Source organism: Dreissena polymorpha, chromosome 4 (assembly GCF_020536995.1).
Source record: "Dreissena polymorpha isolate Duluth1 chromosome 4, UMN_Dpol_1.0, whole genome shotgun sequence".
Classification (NCBI taxonomy): Eukaryota; Metazoa; Mollusca; class Bivalvia; order Myida; family Dreissenidae; genus Dreissena; species Dreissena polymorpha.
The window spans coordinates 43,923,409-43,942,795 of NC_068358.1; the positions used below are offsets into that span (position 1 = coordinate 43,923,409).

The 19,387-nt window shown below is 38.0% G+C and overlaps 1 protein-coding gene across 1 annotated transcript in view; it reads right to left on the bottom strand.

Moving 5' to 3' along the window:
* LOC127879268 (intermembrane lipid transfer protein VPS13D-like) overlaps window positions 1-19,387 on the bottom strand; it is a 168,166-nt gene that overhangs the window by 118,062 nt on the left and 30,717 nt on the right. Inside the window, 14 exon segments of the mRNA XM_052426038.1 lie at window positions 75-206; window positions 853-985; window positions 2,789-2,796; window positions 2,798-2,958; window positions 3,229-3,320; window positions 3,665-3,786; window positions 3,992-4,125; window positions 4,269-4,444; window positions 9,620-9,769; window positions 11,863-11,953; window positions 12,410-12,553; window positions 13,768-13,869; window positions 15,025-15,193; window positions 17,099-17,221. Of these exon segments, the coding sequence (XP_052281998.1) occupies window positions 75-206; window positions 853-985; window positions 2,789-2,796; window positions 2,798-2,958; window positions 3,229-3,320; window positions 3,665-3,786; window positions 3,992-4,125; window positions 4,269-4,444; window positions 9,620-9,769; window positions 11,863-11,953; window positions 12,410-12,553; window positions 13,768-13,869; window positions 15,025-15,193; window positions 17,099-17,221 (1,737 nt within the window).

A 19,387-nucleotide genomic window follows, 5' to 3' on the forward strand; every position in this document is an offset into this window, starting at 1 on the left:
GACCTAGTTACATTTCACACACAAAACCACAAACCCATAGTCAGAACAAAGCAGTCTTATGGCTACTTTGGTACCTCTCAAAGTGCACAGATATGGAAAGCCTGTCCACAAGATGGAGGTGTGTGGTGGTGCGCTGGTTGATCTGCCGCCAGTTGTCCTTCATCCTCCCTGACATTACCTGGAGGTCCGTCAGCTCTAAAGTGTACCTGCATACACATATGGGGTTTTAACCCATTTATGCCTAGCGTCTAGAAAAAAGGCTTTGGCAAACAGCGTAGACCCAGATGAGACGCCGCATGATGCGGCGTCTCATCAGGGTCTGCGCTATTTGCTTAAAAGAATTTCTGTAAGAAATATTCTAAATATAGAAATAAAATGTACTAGACATCCCTAATTTTGGAAATAAATTGATCCAGTTTAGAAGGATGGGAGAGTCCACTAGGCATTAATGGGTTAATTCTGACAAAGATGTGTTTTTACCTGACTTAAAGCTATGTCACCAAAACCTGCAGCAAATAGCCCACAGCTGCTCAATAAAAGCTTAATTTAATGCTTGTGGGGAAAGAATTGTTCAAAACGGCTGCTATCTTTGCAAATACAAAATCAAAAGAGAATTTGTAAGAGATATTTATTTACTGCAGGTATTAAATTGAATGAAAGTGCAATATCACAATATTGCAGCAAAGTAATTAAAACACTGCTGCAGTTTAATTTCTTTAAGCATGGTACCTAGAACACAACTGATGGCAACATTTCACTCACAAGTCATAGAGTTTACTATAGAACTGATGGCAACATTTCACTCACATGTCATAGAGTTTACTATAGAACTGATGGCAACATTTCACTCACATGTCATAGAGTTTACTATAGAACTGATCTTCAGTAAGATCCTGCTGTGACAGCGTGTCAAGTTTCACAATGGATGGTTGTGGGTCCTCCTCTAATTCTGAGGGGGGTGTTGACATCGGCGTGAGAAACTCATCTGAGAAAGAGAAACCATGGTATATATAAATGAGCTCACATGACTGGCAAAACACTTAGTGAAGTAAGCAGTTTGTTTATAACAAGAGCATCACATAACGGGTGCCAACGCTCGGCTGCGGGTGTAGTTTTGAATAAATGAAAGTAGGGATGGCAACGAATACCGATTTTGGTATTCAAATATTCGGTCATTCTTCCGAACGAATATTTGGATATTCGGAAAACATCTGTTGGAAAAAATCAACAAAATCAACAAAATCAACTCTATGAATTCTACTTTCGTTTTAACCGAAAGTTCACCGGAAGTGATTAAATATTGTCACAGCGTTGCCGTCGCTAATTCAAAGTTGATTATTTTTTATTAGATGTTGATCAAATATTAGTGAATATTTGTTAAAAAGCTTGATCGAACAAAGGAATTGGACTTTTTCTTCATTTAAAGGGAGATGGGTAGGGGAATCGGCGAATTGGAAGGTAGGTGGGTTCATTGTTGCGGGAATTAAACCGTAACCGCCACGTCTAGCTTTCATTGTTAATAACGTCAAAAATTTCAAAACGTTCATATAAATTTGATAATTTTGGGTGACTTTTGTTTACTTTGATATTGAGACTGTTTATGGCTAGATGTAAATGTTAAAATTGAATGATAACAACTGTTTTAAACTTTTAATATTGTACATATTGGGCGAAATACCAAAAACATTTCTTTAAGTAAAGTACCTGATTGAATATTGAGTAATTAATTAAAGTTTGGACCTTAAGATATGCAAATACTCATAAGAGGTTGAGTAAATTATTTTCTAAAAGCTTTTTTGATTGGACAACGTGATTGTAACCATACGATACGCATTTACTCAATTTAATTAGAGCAAAAAAACAAACCATTTTTGATTGGAGAACGCGATTTGCGTCAATCAAAAATCTTATTTGTTTTTTACACCAAGTCGGCTTTTCCTTTACTCATTTAATTCTTGATCATTTTAAATGTAATTCGAGTCATTAGATCAAGTGCGGGTCGGTGTTTTAATTGCCGATGCCATTTGCACCTATCATAATTTTGACACAAGGTGACTGTCTTTGGTCAATTAAAGTTTCCTAAAGGTAGGCAATTAGCGGGATTTATGACATATGTACATCACCATAGCGACGCATTATCGCGACTACCGGAATAAACACTATGAAATGAGGAACAACTTTTTTTAACAATGTTTGAAGCAAATTTCACGAATACAAAGTCTTTGAAATTACTCGATTTTTTTATTTTTTTCTTCCGAATATTCGATTCGGAAAATACTATTTGAATATTCGGTGCCGGACCGAATATTCGGATATTCGTTGACATCCCTAAATGAAAGCTTGTCAGAATTTTATATATTTTTTAGAGGTCACAGTGTCCTTGACCTTTGACCTAGTGACCCAAAAATGGGTGTGGCGTGTAGAACTCATCAAGGTGCATCTACATATGAAGTTTCAAAGTTGTAGGTGGAAGCACTTTGATTTTAGAGCCAATGTTTAGGTTTTAGCACGACGCCTACGGGGACGCGGGACATGACGAGCTGGCTATGACAATACCTCAGGTTTTTTCTGAAAACAGCCGAGCTAAAAATGAGTTCCCACTTGCCTCAGAAATTGATATGAATTCAGAAAGTATTGGAGATAAAATAACAACAAATGATTAATAAATAAGAAAGCTTCACAAAATATTTAATAAGGAAAGAATACTCTCATAAATACTAGTATTCCCTCAGCAATTAAATACTTCATAATTATCCTACAGGTTATGCACAACAATCAGGCCACATACCATCGTTATTTAGCAGTGGCACCACTGCTGTCAGGGGTCCCCTTCTTGGTGTTATGGAAGCGCAGGTGTCCCAGGTCCAGGACGATCATGTTCGTGTTGTCACACACAAACTTCTCAGGGAGAATGATCTGGGGAGCAGCAATGTCCATATCTATCTCCCACCTTTTCAACTGTGCACCAGAGGAAAACATACTATTAATATATGTATACTCAAAACAAACAGTAGATTGTGTAAACTCCTCCTTTTGTATGATACATGTATATGGAATACATTGAAATGATCAAGCTGCACAACAGCTGCACAAACTTCTCAACTAATTGGCTGTTTGCATAACTAGTGAACAGCTATCTTTTCCCTTCAAAGATTTGTTTGAAACATATAGAAAGGTTTATAAATGCTTGTACTTCAGTAAGATTAATATGAATTGAAACTGTCTTACTTTTTCTGAACCCTCGAGCAGTAATGTGAATGACTTTTTTATGTCTGCCTGTGTTTGTCTCTTCAAGGTTTCATACTGGAGCCTGGCAGCAGCTATAAAATTCATACAGAGATACAATTTCGCCTATTTACATTTCCTGAAGACAATAATTACATACCATAAATACTAATCGTACTTTAAAAATTTTTGGTAAGAAATTGGACATCAATAGAAAGTATAAAAATCTGCCCATATATGTTATGATTGCAATTATTTAAATCCTAAATGTGGCCTTTAATTGAGTGATGTGAATGTAAAAAGATATCAAAAGCTAACATGGAAACAAGAATGATTTAGAATAGCTCTATAAAACCATGACACTGAAGCCAATATATGACTATTACATTAGATGCTATCTGGGAAATGTTCATCTACTTTTTAACAGAAGAGTGCTAACCTGATATAGACGAGGTGGATTTCTTCATCCTGCTCACATTCTTGGACGAGAATATGTCCCTGACACGACGAAATGCAGGGCAGTTGTACACGATATCCAGGGGCTCTGTGCGGATACTGAATCTGATAGGAAGAGACAATGCATGTGTTTTAATGTACTTCTAGATTCACTATTACATGGTAAAAGCAACTTTCAGATTCGCCCTGTGTACAAGTGATAAAATACTAAAAGTCTCATCAGTGAGAGGTGTCGCCTCACAGGGCATTTCTTGAGACATGGCATTTCTTGTTTGTGACCATCAACTGTATTGATCCAGAAGGCACATACCTGTTGTTTGCCGTTGTGTTCAATGGGTTCTTGTCAAACTTCAACACAAACAGCTTCTTATCCTCGTCCTCTTTCAAGGGTGCGAAGTAGGATTGCCTCTGATAGCCTGCCTGCCTCTTGGGACCAAACCTCTCCTAAACAACCAGTCAACACAAACATAACAATTTTAAATACTTAAATGAGATTAACATTCCAATTTTCAATTTGAATTGACACCACTCAATATGCATGCGATTTTCTACATAAGAAGTACTTTTTTAGGAGCTACAGTATTCACCTTGTTCTGGCATCCCACCAGCACAGGGAACTGTGAGCCCAGAGTGAGCTTGTCCAGCAGTTGCAGGCCGCCCACACTGAGTCCAAATGTGAGGCCGGAGCTCCGAGGGCGGGACTCAAACATCATTTCAATGGAAGAGCACTCAAGCTCCATGATGCTGTAGGCTTCCCTCTCACCTGTGGGTAAGTTCAAATTGTTAACCCTTGAAATTTTAAATTAAAATGTTTGCCATATACTGATAAGAACAAATCTCAATTACCCTCAAAGATGTGTAGGCCTATCACATACCAGTCAGAACCAATCACAATAAACATACACTCTAAGGTTTGTAAGCCTATCACATACCAGTAAGAACCAATCTCAATAAACATACACTCCAAAGTGTGTAGGCCTATCACATACCAGTAAGGACCAATCTCAATAAACATACACTCCAAAGTGTGTAGGCCTATCACATACCAGTAAGGACCAATCTCAATAAACATACACTCCAAGGTGTGTTGGCCTATAACATACCACTAAGAACCAATCTCAATAAACATATACTCTAAGGTTTGTAGGCCTATCACATACCAGTCAGAACCAATCTCAATAAACATACACTCTAAGGTTTGTAGGCCTGTCACATACCAGTCAGAAGCAAACTCAATCTCCATACACTCCACGGTTTGTAAGCCTATCACATACCAGTTAGAATCAATCTCAACAAGGCTATTGTCAAGCAAAATGGTCCCCTACTGGCTCCACCATTGTCAGAAATTCCACCATTTTTATAATTTATTTTTTTTGGTTGCCATAGCAACCACAATTTTTGACGTAGGAACAAAATGAAATGACGTGCATAATGTCCATATTGCCATCTATCCATGTTGCAAGTTTCATGAAAAAAATTAATTAATATTAAAAGTTATCGCAGGATCCAGAAAACCACCATTTTCAGCAGTATTTCTAGTCTATTTGTAGCCATAGCAACCAGAATTTTTGACGTAGGAACAAAATGAAATGACGTGCATAATGTCCATATTGCCATCTATCCATGTTTCAAGTTTCATGAAAAAATATTAAAAACTTTTTAAGTTATCGCAGGATCCAGAAAAGTGTGACAGACTCACAGACTCACGGACAGGACACACAGAGCGCAAACCATAAGTCCCCTCCGGTGAAACCGGTAGGGGACAATAAACATACACTCCAAGGTTTGTAGGCCTATCACATTCCAGTTAGAACCAATCTCAACAAGATATTGCCAAGCAATATGGTCTCCTACCGGTGAAACTCCACCATGATTGTCAGTAAAAAAAATATAATAATTTGTTGCCATAGCAACCAGAATTTTTGATGTAGGAACAAAATGAAATGGCGTGCATAATCTCCATATTGCCATCTATCAATGTTTCAAGTTTCATTAAAAGAAATAAGAAGAACTTTTACAGTTATCGCAGGATCCAGAAAAGTGTGACGGACTGACTGACAGACAGACAGACTGACAGACAGACGGAGTGAAAACAATAAGTCCCCTCCGGTTTCACCAGTAGGGGACAATAATCATAAACTCGAAGGTTTGTAGGCCTATCACATATCAGTATGAAGCAATCTCAATAAACATACACTCCAAGTTTTGTAGGCTTATCACATACCAGTTAGAACCAATCTCAACAAGAGATTGCCAAGCAATATTGTGCCCTACCGGTGAAACTATACCCTTGTCAGTAAATTTTTATTTTGTTTATTATTATATTTGTTGCCATAGCAACCACAATTTTTGACGTAGAAACAAAATGAATTGACGTTCATAATCTCCATATTGCCATCTGTCCATGTTTCAAGTTTCATGAAAAAATATGAAGAACTTTTAAAGTTATCGCAGGATCCAGAAAAGTGTGACGGACAGACTGACACACGGAGCACAAACCATAAGTCCCCTCCATTTTCACCTGTAGGGGACAATAAACATTACACTCCATGGTTTGTAGGCCAATCAAATACCAGTCAGAACCAATCTCAATAAACATACACTCCAAGGTTTGTAGGCCTATCACATACCAGTAAGAACCAATCTCAATAAACATACACTCCAAGGTTTGTAGGCCTGTCACATAAGAGTAAGAACCAATCTCAATAAACATACACTCCAAGGTGTGTTGGCCTATAACATACCAGTAAGAACCAATCTTAACAACACTTTTGTCAAGCAATATGGGCCCCTACAGGTGAAAACTCCACCATTGTCAGAATATATTTTTTTTATTGTTGCCATAGCAACCAGATTTTTTGTCGAAGGAACAAAATTAAATGGCATGCATAATCTCCATATTGCCATCTATCCATGTTTCAAGTTTCATGAAAAAATATGAAGAACTTTTAAAGTTATCGCAGGATCCAGAAAAGTGTGACAGACTGACTGACTGACTGACGGACACACAGAGCGCAAACCATCCCCTCCGATTTCACCGGTAGGGGACAATAAACATACACTCCAAGGTTTGTACGCCTATCACATACCACTAAGAACCAATCTCAATAAACATACACTCCAAGGTTTGTAAGCCTATCACATACCAGTAAGAACCAATCTCAACAAGCAAATTCGTTGAATTGATATCCCCCGCCATTATACTTCTTGACACAAAAGTTGTCTGGACGGATGGACAACGCCAACGTGCATCATCCTCCTATCCATATATATACTCATACAAAGTTTCAATGAAATCCATCCAAGCACTTCCAAGATATGCCTTCTGACACACAAAAAAAGCATTTTTTCAAAGTACAAAGGGCCATAACTCTGTTTTTATCAGATGGTGTACAATGCCATTTGGCGTGCATCATCCTCTTATCCATATATATACGCATACAAAGTTTCAATGAAATCCGCCAAAGCACTTCCAAGATATGGCTCTGGACACAAAAGTGCCGGCCGGACAGACGGAAGGATGGACGGACGGATAACGCCAAAACAATATCCCTCCGCCTATGGCGGGGGATAATAAACATACACTCCCAGGTTTGTAGGCCTATCACATACCAGTAAGAAACCAATCTCAATAAACATACACTCCACGGTTTGTAGGCCAATCAAATACCAGTCAGAACCAATCTCAATAAACATACACTCCAAGGTTTGTAAGCCTATCACATACCAGTAAGAACCAATCTCAATAAACAAACACTCCCAGGTTTGTAGGCCTATCACATACCAGTAAGAACCAATCTTAACTAGAAATGGCGCGGCAGAGGCCGAAGCTTATCCCCATGCCGCATGTATGACCCAGGGGGCGCCCCAGGGTTGATAATGGGGCCATGCATAGTTGAGATTGACCGTATTGTCATAAGATATGTTCAGTATCAATTTGAAGTACAATGTAAATCGGTGTAGAAATGAAGAATTTATAGTAAAAGGCAATTTTTGGTGGGCTTGGTCTATGTGGGCGAGGGCGCCCCAGTGTTGGCAATGGGGCCATGCATAGTTGAGATTGACCGTATTGTCATAAGAGATGTTCAGGTATCAATTTGAAGGAAATCGGTGTAGAAATGAAGAAGTTATAGTAAAAGGCAATTTTGGGTGGGCGTGGTCTATGTGGGCGGGGCGACCCAGCGTTGGTAATGGGGCCATGCATAATTGAGATTGACCGTATTGTCATAAGAGATGTTCAGTATCAATTTGAAGTAAATCGGTGAAGAAATGAAGAAGTTACTGTAAAATAACATAAAACTAGAAATGGTGCAGCAGAGGCCGACGCGTATCCCCACAGCCGCATGTTTGACCCAGGGGCGCCCCAGGGTTGGTAATGGGGCCATGCATAGTTGATATTGACCGTATTGTCATAAGAGAAGTTCAGAATCAATTAGAAGTGAATCAGTGTAGAAATGAAGAAGTTAAGTAAAAGGCAATTTTGGGTGGGTGTGGCCTATGTGGGCGGGGCGCCCCAGGGTTGGTAATGGGGCTATGCATAGTTGAGATTGACCATATTGTCATAAGAATAGTTCAGTATCAATTAGAAGTGAATCGGTGTAGAAATGAAGAAATTATAGTAAAAGGCAATTTTGTGTGGGTTTGGCCTATTTGGGCTGGGCGCCCCAGGGTTGGTAATTGGGCTATGCATAGTTGAGATTGACCGTTTTGTCATAAGAGAAGTACAGTATCAATTAGAAGTGAATCGGTGTAGAAATGAAGAAGTTATAGTAAAAGGCAATTTTGGGTCGGTATGGCCTATGTGGGTGGGGCGCCTCAGGGTTGGTAATGGGGCCATGCATAGTTGAGATTGACCGTATTGTCATGCATAGTTGAGATTGACCGTATTGTCATAAGAGAGGTTCAGTATCAATTTGAAGTAAATCGGTGCAGAAATGAAGAAGTTAATGTAAAATAACATAAAAAATGAGTGAAAATCTCTGACCCGGCCCCGCCCCAACCCCCATAACTTTTGACCCAGGGGTCAGATCAAAATTCCAAATAGTGCAGGGTCGCACATATGCTCATAGCTACCATGTGTGTAAGTTTCAAGGTTATAGTGCTTATAGTGTAGGAGGAGATAGTGGCCAGGACGGACAGACAGACGGACAGACGGACGGACAGCGGAGATAACCACAATATCCCCACGCTTTTCAAAAAGCGTGGGGATAAAAATGAGTGAAAATCTCTAACCTGGCCCCACCCCAACCCCCATAACTTTTGACCCAGGGGTCAGATCAAAAATTCCAAATAGTGCAGGGTCGCACATATGCTCATAGCTACCATGTGTGAAAGTTTCAAGGTTCTAGTGCTTATAGTGTAGCAGAAGATAGTGGCCAGGACAGACGGACAGACTGCGGAGATAACCACAATATCCCCACGCTTTTCAAAAAGCCTGGGGATAATAAACATACACTCAAAGGTTTGTAGCCCCATCACATATCAGTACCAATCTGAATAACCATACACTCCAAGGTTTGTAGGCCAATCACATGCCAGTAAGAACCAATCTCAATAAACAAACACTCCAATTTGTAGGCTGATCACATACCAGCAAGAACCAATCTCAATAAACAAACACTCCCAGGTTTGTAGGCCTATCACATACCAGTAAGAACCAATCTCAATAAACATATATCTCCCTTTTAAAGCTTATTACTTCCCTTGGATTGTATTTTTTTACTTTTGACCTTGAAGGATGACCTTGACCTTTCACCACTCAAAATGTGCAGCTTCATGAGATACACATGCATGCCAAATATCAAGTTGCTATCTTCAATATTGCAAAAGTTATGGCCAATGTTAAAGTTTTCGGACGGACGCACAGACTGACGGACTGACAGACAGACAGTTCAACTGCTATATGCCACCCTACCGGGGGCATAAAAACCTCCTGTACCTGTAACAGACTCAGTGGAGTTCCCACAGATTTTGAAGGCCCCTGTGTTGAGTGTAAAGTTGAGCTTGGCAAACACTGCATCACGTTTCAGCATAGAGCGATCATTCTCACCATCTCCCATTAACTGCATCATGTCTTCAAGCTCCTGATCTGAATGAGAAATAAAAGTCATAAGAGAATTAGTGATCATGGTAGAATAAATGATCATGTGAGAATTAGTGATCATGGTAGAATAAATGATCATGTGAGAATTAGTGATCATGTGAGGATTAGTGATAAAGTAAGAATTAGTGATTATGTAAGAATAAGTGGCCATGTGATAATTAGTGTTCATGTGAGAATTAGTGATCATATGATAGTGAGTGATCATGTGAGAATTAGTGATCATGTGAGCATTAGTGATTATGTAAGAATAAGTGATCATGTGAGAACTAGTGATCATGTGAAAATTAGTGATCATGTGAGAATTAGTGATCATGTGAGAATTAGTGTTCATATGAGAATTAGTGATTATGTGAGAATTAGTGTTCATGTGAGAATTAGTGATCATGTGAGAATAAGCGATTGTGTGAGAATAAGTGATCATGTGAGAATTAATGATCATGTGATAATAAGTGTTCATTGAGAATTTGTGATCATGTGAGAATTAGTGATCATGTGAGAATGTGTGATTATGTGAGAATTAGTGTTCATGTGAGAATAAGTGATCATGTGAAAATTAGTGTTCATGTGACAGTTAGTGATCATGTGAGAATTAGCAATTGTGTGAGAATAAGTGATCATGTGAGAATTAATTATCGTGTTAGCATTACTGATAATGTGAGAATTAATAATCATCATCATGTGAGAATTAGTGATCATGTGAGAATTAGTGATCATGTGAGAAATACAGATCATGCGAGAAATAGAGATCATGTGAGAAATAGAGATCATGCGGTAAATAGTGATCATGATGGTAAGAAATAGAGATAAAGTGAGAATTAGATCATGTGAGCAATAGAGATCATGTGAGAAATAGAGATCATGTGAGAAATAGAGATCATGCTATAAATAGAGATTATGATTGTGAGGAAAAGAGATCATGTGATAAATAGAGATTATGTGAGGAAAAGAGATCATGTTAGAAATTGAGATCATGTGAGAAATTGAGATCATGTGAGGACTAGAAATCATTTGAGAACTGCCCGGCCCAAACCAGAATCATTTTCCAACTTCGCTGATATCTTTAGAAAACAAATCTCTTCAAGTTCATGAAAATTACACTTAAATGACAATTCTAGAGTGGTTACAAGGTTTCACTATAGCCATTTAAAGGAAAACTGCCTTAGCAGCCATTTTTTTGACAAAATGGAACCATTTTCAAACACAGCTGAGACATCATTAGAGCAAAAATAGGTCTACAAATGTGACTTCAAGAGAGTTAACAAGCTTTTTCTTTAATTGACCAAGCAACGCAGTTTTAGACCTAATTACACACTTTGAACTCGGCCAAGATAAATAAATGTTCTGACTAAGTTTCATGAAGATTGAATAATGAATCTGGCTTCAGAGTGTTAACAGGGTATATTGACAACAGACAAGGCACGACAAAAGATAGACAAAATACCATAACAAAAGCTCACCAGAGGATCTGAAAGTAAAAGTACATTGGGGTGTTTCTTTGGCATAATTAAAAAAAAAATACTTTTGCCCAAGGCAACCTTATTCATTTTTCTTTGAAATTGTTTGATTAGTTTAAACCTATTTATTTTAGCTCGATTGCATTGAAAGCCTCAGGCTTATAGAAACACTCTTGAGTCGGTTTCCTGGGCTTATAACCAGTATTTGGTGTCTTTGGGGAAGATCTAGAGAATGCTTCCCGAGTGGGGATCGAATCCGTGACAGCTCGATCGCTAGGAGGACACCTTATCCATAACGCCACGGCGAAATTGTTTGATTAGAAGACAATGTTTTTGAGATATATGCTACATTTTAACTATGTTGCGGAGAAGCACAGCCATGTGCACATTTGGTTAAGGACCTTCCATGGAACTTATTTGAAATAAACAAAATATTGCACATTTATTGTTAATGGAAGCTTTACACCCTGCCCATCTGCCCAACATGGTTTTTGCCACTCAATACGCCACGAAATTTCATTGCAAAAATCTGGATAACAATTAAAGTGTGTATATTTAAGTTTTGCATTAAGGCCTTATAAAATCTGTCATTCAATAATCCTGTGTCTTTACAAAAAACAGTACCTAAATCTATTCGCATCGATTTGGGATGTGGTTCTCCCATGCTGACAGCCGTGTCCTTGTTTTCCACTACACAGGACTCATTTTGAACCCTCTGAAATAGACACAGGCATTAATCAGCTTAATTCAAATCCAATTATGGCATGTGCATTGATCAATTAACATCTGTATTAAAAAATACTGTAATATTTTGGAGTCCTAAGTAGTCTAAACAACTGTATGACAGGATGAAAAGAAGACCAGTTTTGGTCATGTATGAAAATGTTAACAGCTTAAGTACCATACCCAACAACAGGTCTGCATTAAGCACAGTCCAAGCAAAATTCTATTAGACCTGAAGGCATAGGTCCCTCAAAAATGACCCAATCAATCAGGACGAGTTTGAATCAGAGCGATTTAAGTTACAATCATACTTTAATGGCTTGAAATGGACCTAGGACTTTAACAGAAAAAACTATTGAAAAAAGTCTAAGTTAAACTTATGATGGCTTTAGTAATCACTGTCCAACACTTATATTTTTGGTTTGAAAAGTGAAGGACATAATGCAACCTTTGCATCCTGGTTCCCTGCCTGCTGTGTGCTGGCTGCTTGAGCTCTGTACCAGCCACCCCAGCCAGGGAACCAACGCTGTAGCATGGACTTGCTCTCTCCTGCAGGTGAAATAGCCTTGGAGTCTGCCTCTGGGGATGGCATCTGAAGTAGAAAATAGGACAAGTAACAGTACTTACTTAATCACAGCTTATTCTTATTTGTTTAAACATTTCAGATTTCTGGATAGAGATGCATGGATGAAAGCAAAATTTTTTAAACATACTGATAACTATTTATATAGAAGCTTTACTGCAGGCTATGATGGAGAAAAATATAAACAAGCTGGCCATGATGGCCCTTAAGCGCTCATCTTTAGAGTGCACCAACACAAATGGGTGAAGACTTTACCTCACGTCCTAGATTTTGAAAGCCCCTGGCCCAGATTCAACAAGATGTGTTTGTGAAACACTATGTCCTCCAATATATTTGACCTTTGACCTTTAAGGATGAAATTGACCTTTCACCACTCCAAATGTACAGCTCCATGAGATACACATGCATTCCAAATATTAAGTTGCTATCTTCAATATTGCAAAAGTTATGGCAAATGTTAAAGTTTGACGCAAACAAACCAACAAACAGACAGGGCAAAAGCAAAATGTACCCCTTTTATGCATAGACTGGGGGACATAAAAATAGCCTTCATATTGTCAAGATAAATATTATGAACATGTTTCACCAAAACTGAAACAAAAATGTTGCCATATAGTGGAAACAATTTGTTGTTATGTAGATTTAACTGGTTATCTAGTTGTTTATGCCCTTGACCCAAATTCAAATACAGACTAAGTATTGTCTAAATAATTAATCTAATAAAAATTTGATTTAAAAAAAGTAACCTCTAGAAAGGTAACACAGTTTTTCTAAGATGACCTGATGATATATTTTTTGATTGCACATGACTCAGATTCGTACTCAGCCTTATTTTATCTAATTGTTGACAACATACACCACACACCGCACAATAACAGATGCCATAGATTGTGCGATCACAAAATGTCATTTTGAGCAATTCATGCTCAGTACAGCTAAAAACCGTTATCAACATTACTTTTCAATATACTTTTGAACTGGAAACAGTGTAACATGCCCTTTATGAAAAGTTCACAAAGCTGATAATCTTTATACAAAAAAGCACCAATAAGCATTTTTCTAGTATAGCACAAATAAGCATTCTTCAAGTTTACACTTCACCTTCACAAAATTGGCTAAGAAATGAAAGAAACACATATGTATTATTATAAGACTTGTTTTTGTGATACACATATAAAAACCATGTATCTTATGACAAATGCCACCTATTGTCATAATTTTACCTTGGAGAAATTTCCTTTCAATTTTAATTTTCTAAACACCAGCTCTCGCATCAGCTTTAATTCTTCAAAACTGAAGTCCTTCTCAATTCTAGTCTGGTTAGCCTGTAATATGAAATACAATAAAAAGTGTTGTAACATCCTCTGGTCTTTTAAGACCATGCCCAGAGCACTTGCATGCTAATATGTGCTAAATGACTGGTTCAAAGATATAACAAGATGTGTTTGTGAAACACAATGTCCCCCTATATGACGTTTGACCTTGAAGAATGACCTTGACCCTTCACCACTCAAAATGTGCAGCTCCATGAGATACACATGCATTTCAAATATAAAATTGCTAGCTTCAATATTGCAGAAGTGACATTACATGAGCAATTTTGACCCATATATTTGACCTTGAAGGATGACCTTGACCTTGACCTTTCACCACTCAAAATGTGCAGCTCCATGAGATACACATGCATGCCAAATATCAAGTTGCTATCTTCAATATTGCAAAAGTATTCATAAAATAAGCGATTTGGGCCACATATATTTGACCTCTGACCTTGAAGGATGACCTTGACCTTTCACGACTCAAAATGTGCAGCTCCATGAGATACACATGCATGCCAAATATCAAGCTGCTATCTTCAATATTGCAAAAGTACTCATAAAATGAGCGATTTTGGCCACATATATTTGACCTCTGACCTTGAAGGATGACCTTGACCTTTCACCACTCAAAATGTGCAGCTCCATGAGATACACATGCATGCCAAATATCAAGTTGCTATCTTGAATATTGAAATACTGCAAAAGTGTACATTAAATGAGCGATTTTGACCCATATATTTGACATTTGACCTTGAAGGATGACCTTGACCTTTCACCACTCAAAATGTGCAGCTCCATGAGATACATATGCATGCCAAATGTCAAGTTGCTATCTTCAATATTGCAAAAGTTATTGCAAATGTTAAAGTTGGCGCAAACCAACCAACAGACCAACCAACCAACCAACAGACCAACCAACCAACAGACAGGGCAAAAACAATATGTCCCCCACTACTATAGTGGGGGACATAAAAAGTTTCATACAAAACCATTTTTTTGCAACACTATTGTGTGAATGAGCCTTTAAAATACTATGTTCTGAACAAAATAGTGCAAAATTTAGCCCAATGGAACCTAATATGTGCAGACAACAATTCTTTTTAACAAACATTGAGCAATGTAATCAAAAGATTGAGAAACTATCTGTTATTATTTATGTACCTTCATGTTTGCATCTAGAGTATCCTTTTTCAAGTGTGCTGTATACAGTTTTGAGTATAGCACTACATCCCGGCATCTCTGAGACAAATAGGCTGCTGTCATTCGAAGTTTGCTCTCTTTAATACTTGACAATATTGACTGGATGGAAAACCGCCACCAATGACTTGCACTGTGAACATTGGAGAAATTTTAGAACTTTCAAGGGGGATTTAAAATAGTATTTCTCATCAATATAGATATGCATTAAAACTGTTCCAAGTTTCATAAATAAACTTCAGTATCAATTCAATATGGATGGAATGGAAGTACTTCACTGCAGTATCAATTCACTATGGATGGAATGGAGGTACTTCGCAAAATCATCCTTATGACTTTACAATACAAAGCCAAATTTAGTTTAATCTCAGTGCTTTCCACAGGAAGTTTTCAGGCACCCTGGGGCTTATAAGGGTGGATTCGGGAGGCCGAAGTTGATTTTTTTTTATTCAACGTGTCAATTGACGTTCTGTGGTGCGTTATAACTCTAAGAAAAACTGCGGACGTCATTTGGCGAGCTATGACTCCTTCTCAAACCCCCCCCCAGCTATAGTCATTTTTAAAAACATTTTTTAATAATTGTATTAAAACTTTCCCGCAAAGATAGTAAAATCCCGACTCGAACGATTCCCCAATACATCCGTATCAACCCGACTCTATTACTGCATACTAACTACTTTTAAAGTTTCTATTCATTACCCGATGATCCCATTTTTAAAAGCACTTTCTGGTAAATATTGACGCTAAAAGTGCTCAATAATTTCTTTTACAACAAAACGTTGCCATTTTTCTTAAGTATCAAATAAATTTTCGGCATAAGTGACTATTTATAGATTTGATGAAATATTGCCACTGAACATGCATAAATCACTTGACGTGGTGTGTGCTTGTTAATACAACGCTCAATACACCCACGCTTTCTATGCACATGACGGGACATTGTTGATGCTGCATAATTTTCGCGCCCTTTTGATTGAGACAAAGGGTCAACACGCAATAAATTATCACTGTTTATTTGTAGCAAGAATCTGTTAATGTAAAGTTATCATTTACATTCCGAAGTGTGTTTCGGATTAAAAATTTAATTATGCTATTTGAGACTTCAAGAAAACATTAACAGTTGCGTAATGAATACAACAATAATTTGTTCAAACGCTTTACGAATCGAGTAAATGTTTTGACAGTATTATTCATGAAATGCACAACTTCCACAAGGATTACATCCATCATCAGTCTTCTAAGTAACTGGCCAAGATTTTTGTGGCAATAACATGTACCTAACGAGTTGTCTGTATGATTTAATTGCAGGTAGTGCCTGCCTATGAGTGCTGTCGCTCATACAAAGCGTACGCTCTCCTTGGCCAATATTGTTTTTCCAATACAGCGACGCTCCGCCCTTAAGCGAACGTTAGTTGGGTAAAGCGTTAGATGTAGTTGACAGAGGATCGTAAATTGGCTTTCAAAATTTTTGACGAAGTCAAAATCGCTTTGATCTTAAGAAAGGATAGTTGCAGTAACAGCCAAAATATACTGATCGGAAAATTATGGCACCCCTCGGACTCTGATTTTGAAATTCAAGCGCCCCGGTGAGGGACCGTTAAATGGCCTGTGGAAAGCATTGAGATTATCTTAATTCATTTAGGTCAACTATATAGAAAGCCTTAGGTTTCATTACAGGCTATCTAGTCAATTTCCTAGGTAGAACAAGTACTTGGTGTCTTTGAGGAGATGTAAAGAACAAACCAATAGTGGGATTTGAACCTGTGACCCCTCCGTGCTGGGCAGACACTTAACCAGAAGCCAGAAAGAGGCAAATGTATGCTAAATTGCAGTTCACATTATGCAACTTGGTCAGTCATCTCACACAATGACCCCAAACACATGAGTGAAGTTCCTAGAGAATATCTGTATTTATAGAAACAGTCATATGGAGATGTTACATTTTGTTGAGTAGAATAGCTGGCACTATTCAGTGAATAGTCCAGTTAACAAAACTAAATGTTTACAAATTTGTATGTTTTAACCCCGTCAAACTTACTTGTTGTGAACTGGACAAGTGGGACGCCATTTGCGGTACTTTTTGCCTCTCTCATACTTCTCAAACTCCCGTAACAACAGGACCACACTCATATACTGCTCTTCACTGATAGAAAAGACCATGCTGAAATATAGTTAACAAACAGGAATACACAAGCAACTCCGTAAACTTTTACTTTTTAATGAATTCATAATGACCACTTCTTTCATTTTCATGTAAAACAGTGTTTTTTTATTAGATTATCCAATAACATGATCGGTTTCTCATTTCCGGATGAACTAACTCAATATGCAAATAAACTAGGGATGCAAGAGGTCATCAAGAGCACCGCCTTGAGGGTGCAGACCGCTCATCTATTTTTCTATTTAAAGGTGAAGGGACCTATCTCAATACTTCAATCAACAAAAGATGTGTTTGTCAGAAACACAATGCCCCCTACTGCGATGCTTTGATTTTTTTGTTGTTGACCTTTGACCTTGAAGGATGACCTTGACCTTTCACCCCTCAAAATGTGCAGCTCCATGAGATACACATGCATGCCAAATAATAAGTTTCTATCTTCAATAATGCAAAAGTTATGGGCAATGTTTAAGTTTTCAGATGGACGCACAGACTGACAGACTGACGGACAGTTCAACTGCTATGTGCAGCCCTACCAGCGGCGTAAAAAGGAGGGAGGGGTGGGGTGGAGAGGGGTGTATAGTGTGGGGGTGTAGTCATTTATTACATTATCTTCCAAAAATAAGAAAATAAGTGAAAAAAAAATGGGGGGGGGGGGATTCTTGGGTGGGATGGTTGGACGGTCTTTCAAAAATAAAATAACAACAATAGCACCGCCTTGCGGGTGCAGACCGCTCATCTATTTTTCTTTTTAAAGGTGAAGGGACCTATCTCAATTTCAATCACAAATGAGGGAGGGGTGGAGTGGAAGGGGGTGTATAGTGTGGGGGTGTGGTCATTTATTACATTATCTTCCAAAAATGCCAAAAAAATGCAAAAAAAAATTATTATTTTTGGGGGGGGGGGTGGGGGGATTCTTGGGATGGTTGGATGGTATTTCAAAAATAAAATAATACAAAAAAATATTTGTGTTTTTTAACCATGTTTACAAAAAAAATCTTTTTTTTTTTGGAGGGGGGGGGTTGGGGGGGTTGGGGGGGGGTATAGTGTTAGGGTGTGGTGGTCTGATAACGGCCAGACATGAAATATGAAATATCACGCCAATTAAATTGATATATATTGTATAAACCTTTCTTGGAAATATATAAGTACATAATTTTGCTATTTCAAGAGCTTGCTCCAATGTTGTAATCTGTTCTTTTTATGCAGTCAGCATGCTGATTTTTATACGAAACTAATGTGGGTTATTATATTAAACAATAAAACCCAGTTTATTTTAGCAGAAATGTGGACCCTTCAAGGGAGAGTATCTTGGGCAAACTATATGTTGATGAACTAGAGTTCTCTTTCCTGATTAAAAAGAGTTAATGCCCATTCTATAAATAGTTCTGAGATCACTTCCTTCCTGGCATTGGATTCCAAGGCTTCAACCTACAGAAAAAAACTGAAATTTTTTAAAATCTACATTTATCTGCAGAGATATTACTTAGTTATATTACAAAAACATCTCAAAATGTCTGGAAGAGGAAAACCTGCTGGAAGAAAAAGAAAAGCTCAGACAAACCTTCCAGAAAATGAGGAAAAAAAGGCAAAGAGATGAAGCTCCAACTGACCATAATGTGCCAGAATTTATCCACCTGCTGGCTTCTGATAAATCAGAAAATACCAACAAAAGAGGTAAATTTTTTGACTTCCAAACATTGATAGATGAATCAAATATTTTCCCAAACAGTTCTTCAACTCAGGGCTATGAATTAAATAGGCCTGAAATGATAAGGTGTGGTGGGGATTCCTTGGGTATTCATGTCCCTGAACAAATACAAATAAAAATCAAGCAAAATGAATACATTAACATGGCTGTTCTTCTCAAAGGAGCGGTAGAACTTAATAACCAGTTCACAAATGCAATTTTTAGTGTTGATGAAAGTGGAACAATTGTTTCTGCTCCAAGGGCCAATAGCGAAAAAATACCATCCATCGAAAAATGGACAGATGCTTTTTTGATTTATTCCAGGCCCATCCTGATCACACTCGGCATATGCTTAATTATATGTTTACAATAAGGGAGGCCGCTGCCAAATTTGGGGGCACAGGGTGGCGCACATATGACGAGCAGTTCCGTCTGCGTCAGTCCAAGTACTTTTCTCCATGGTCAAAAATCAATGCTGA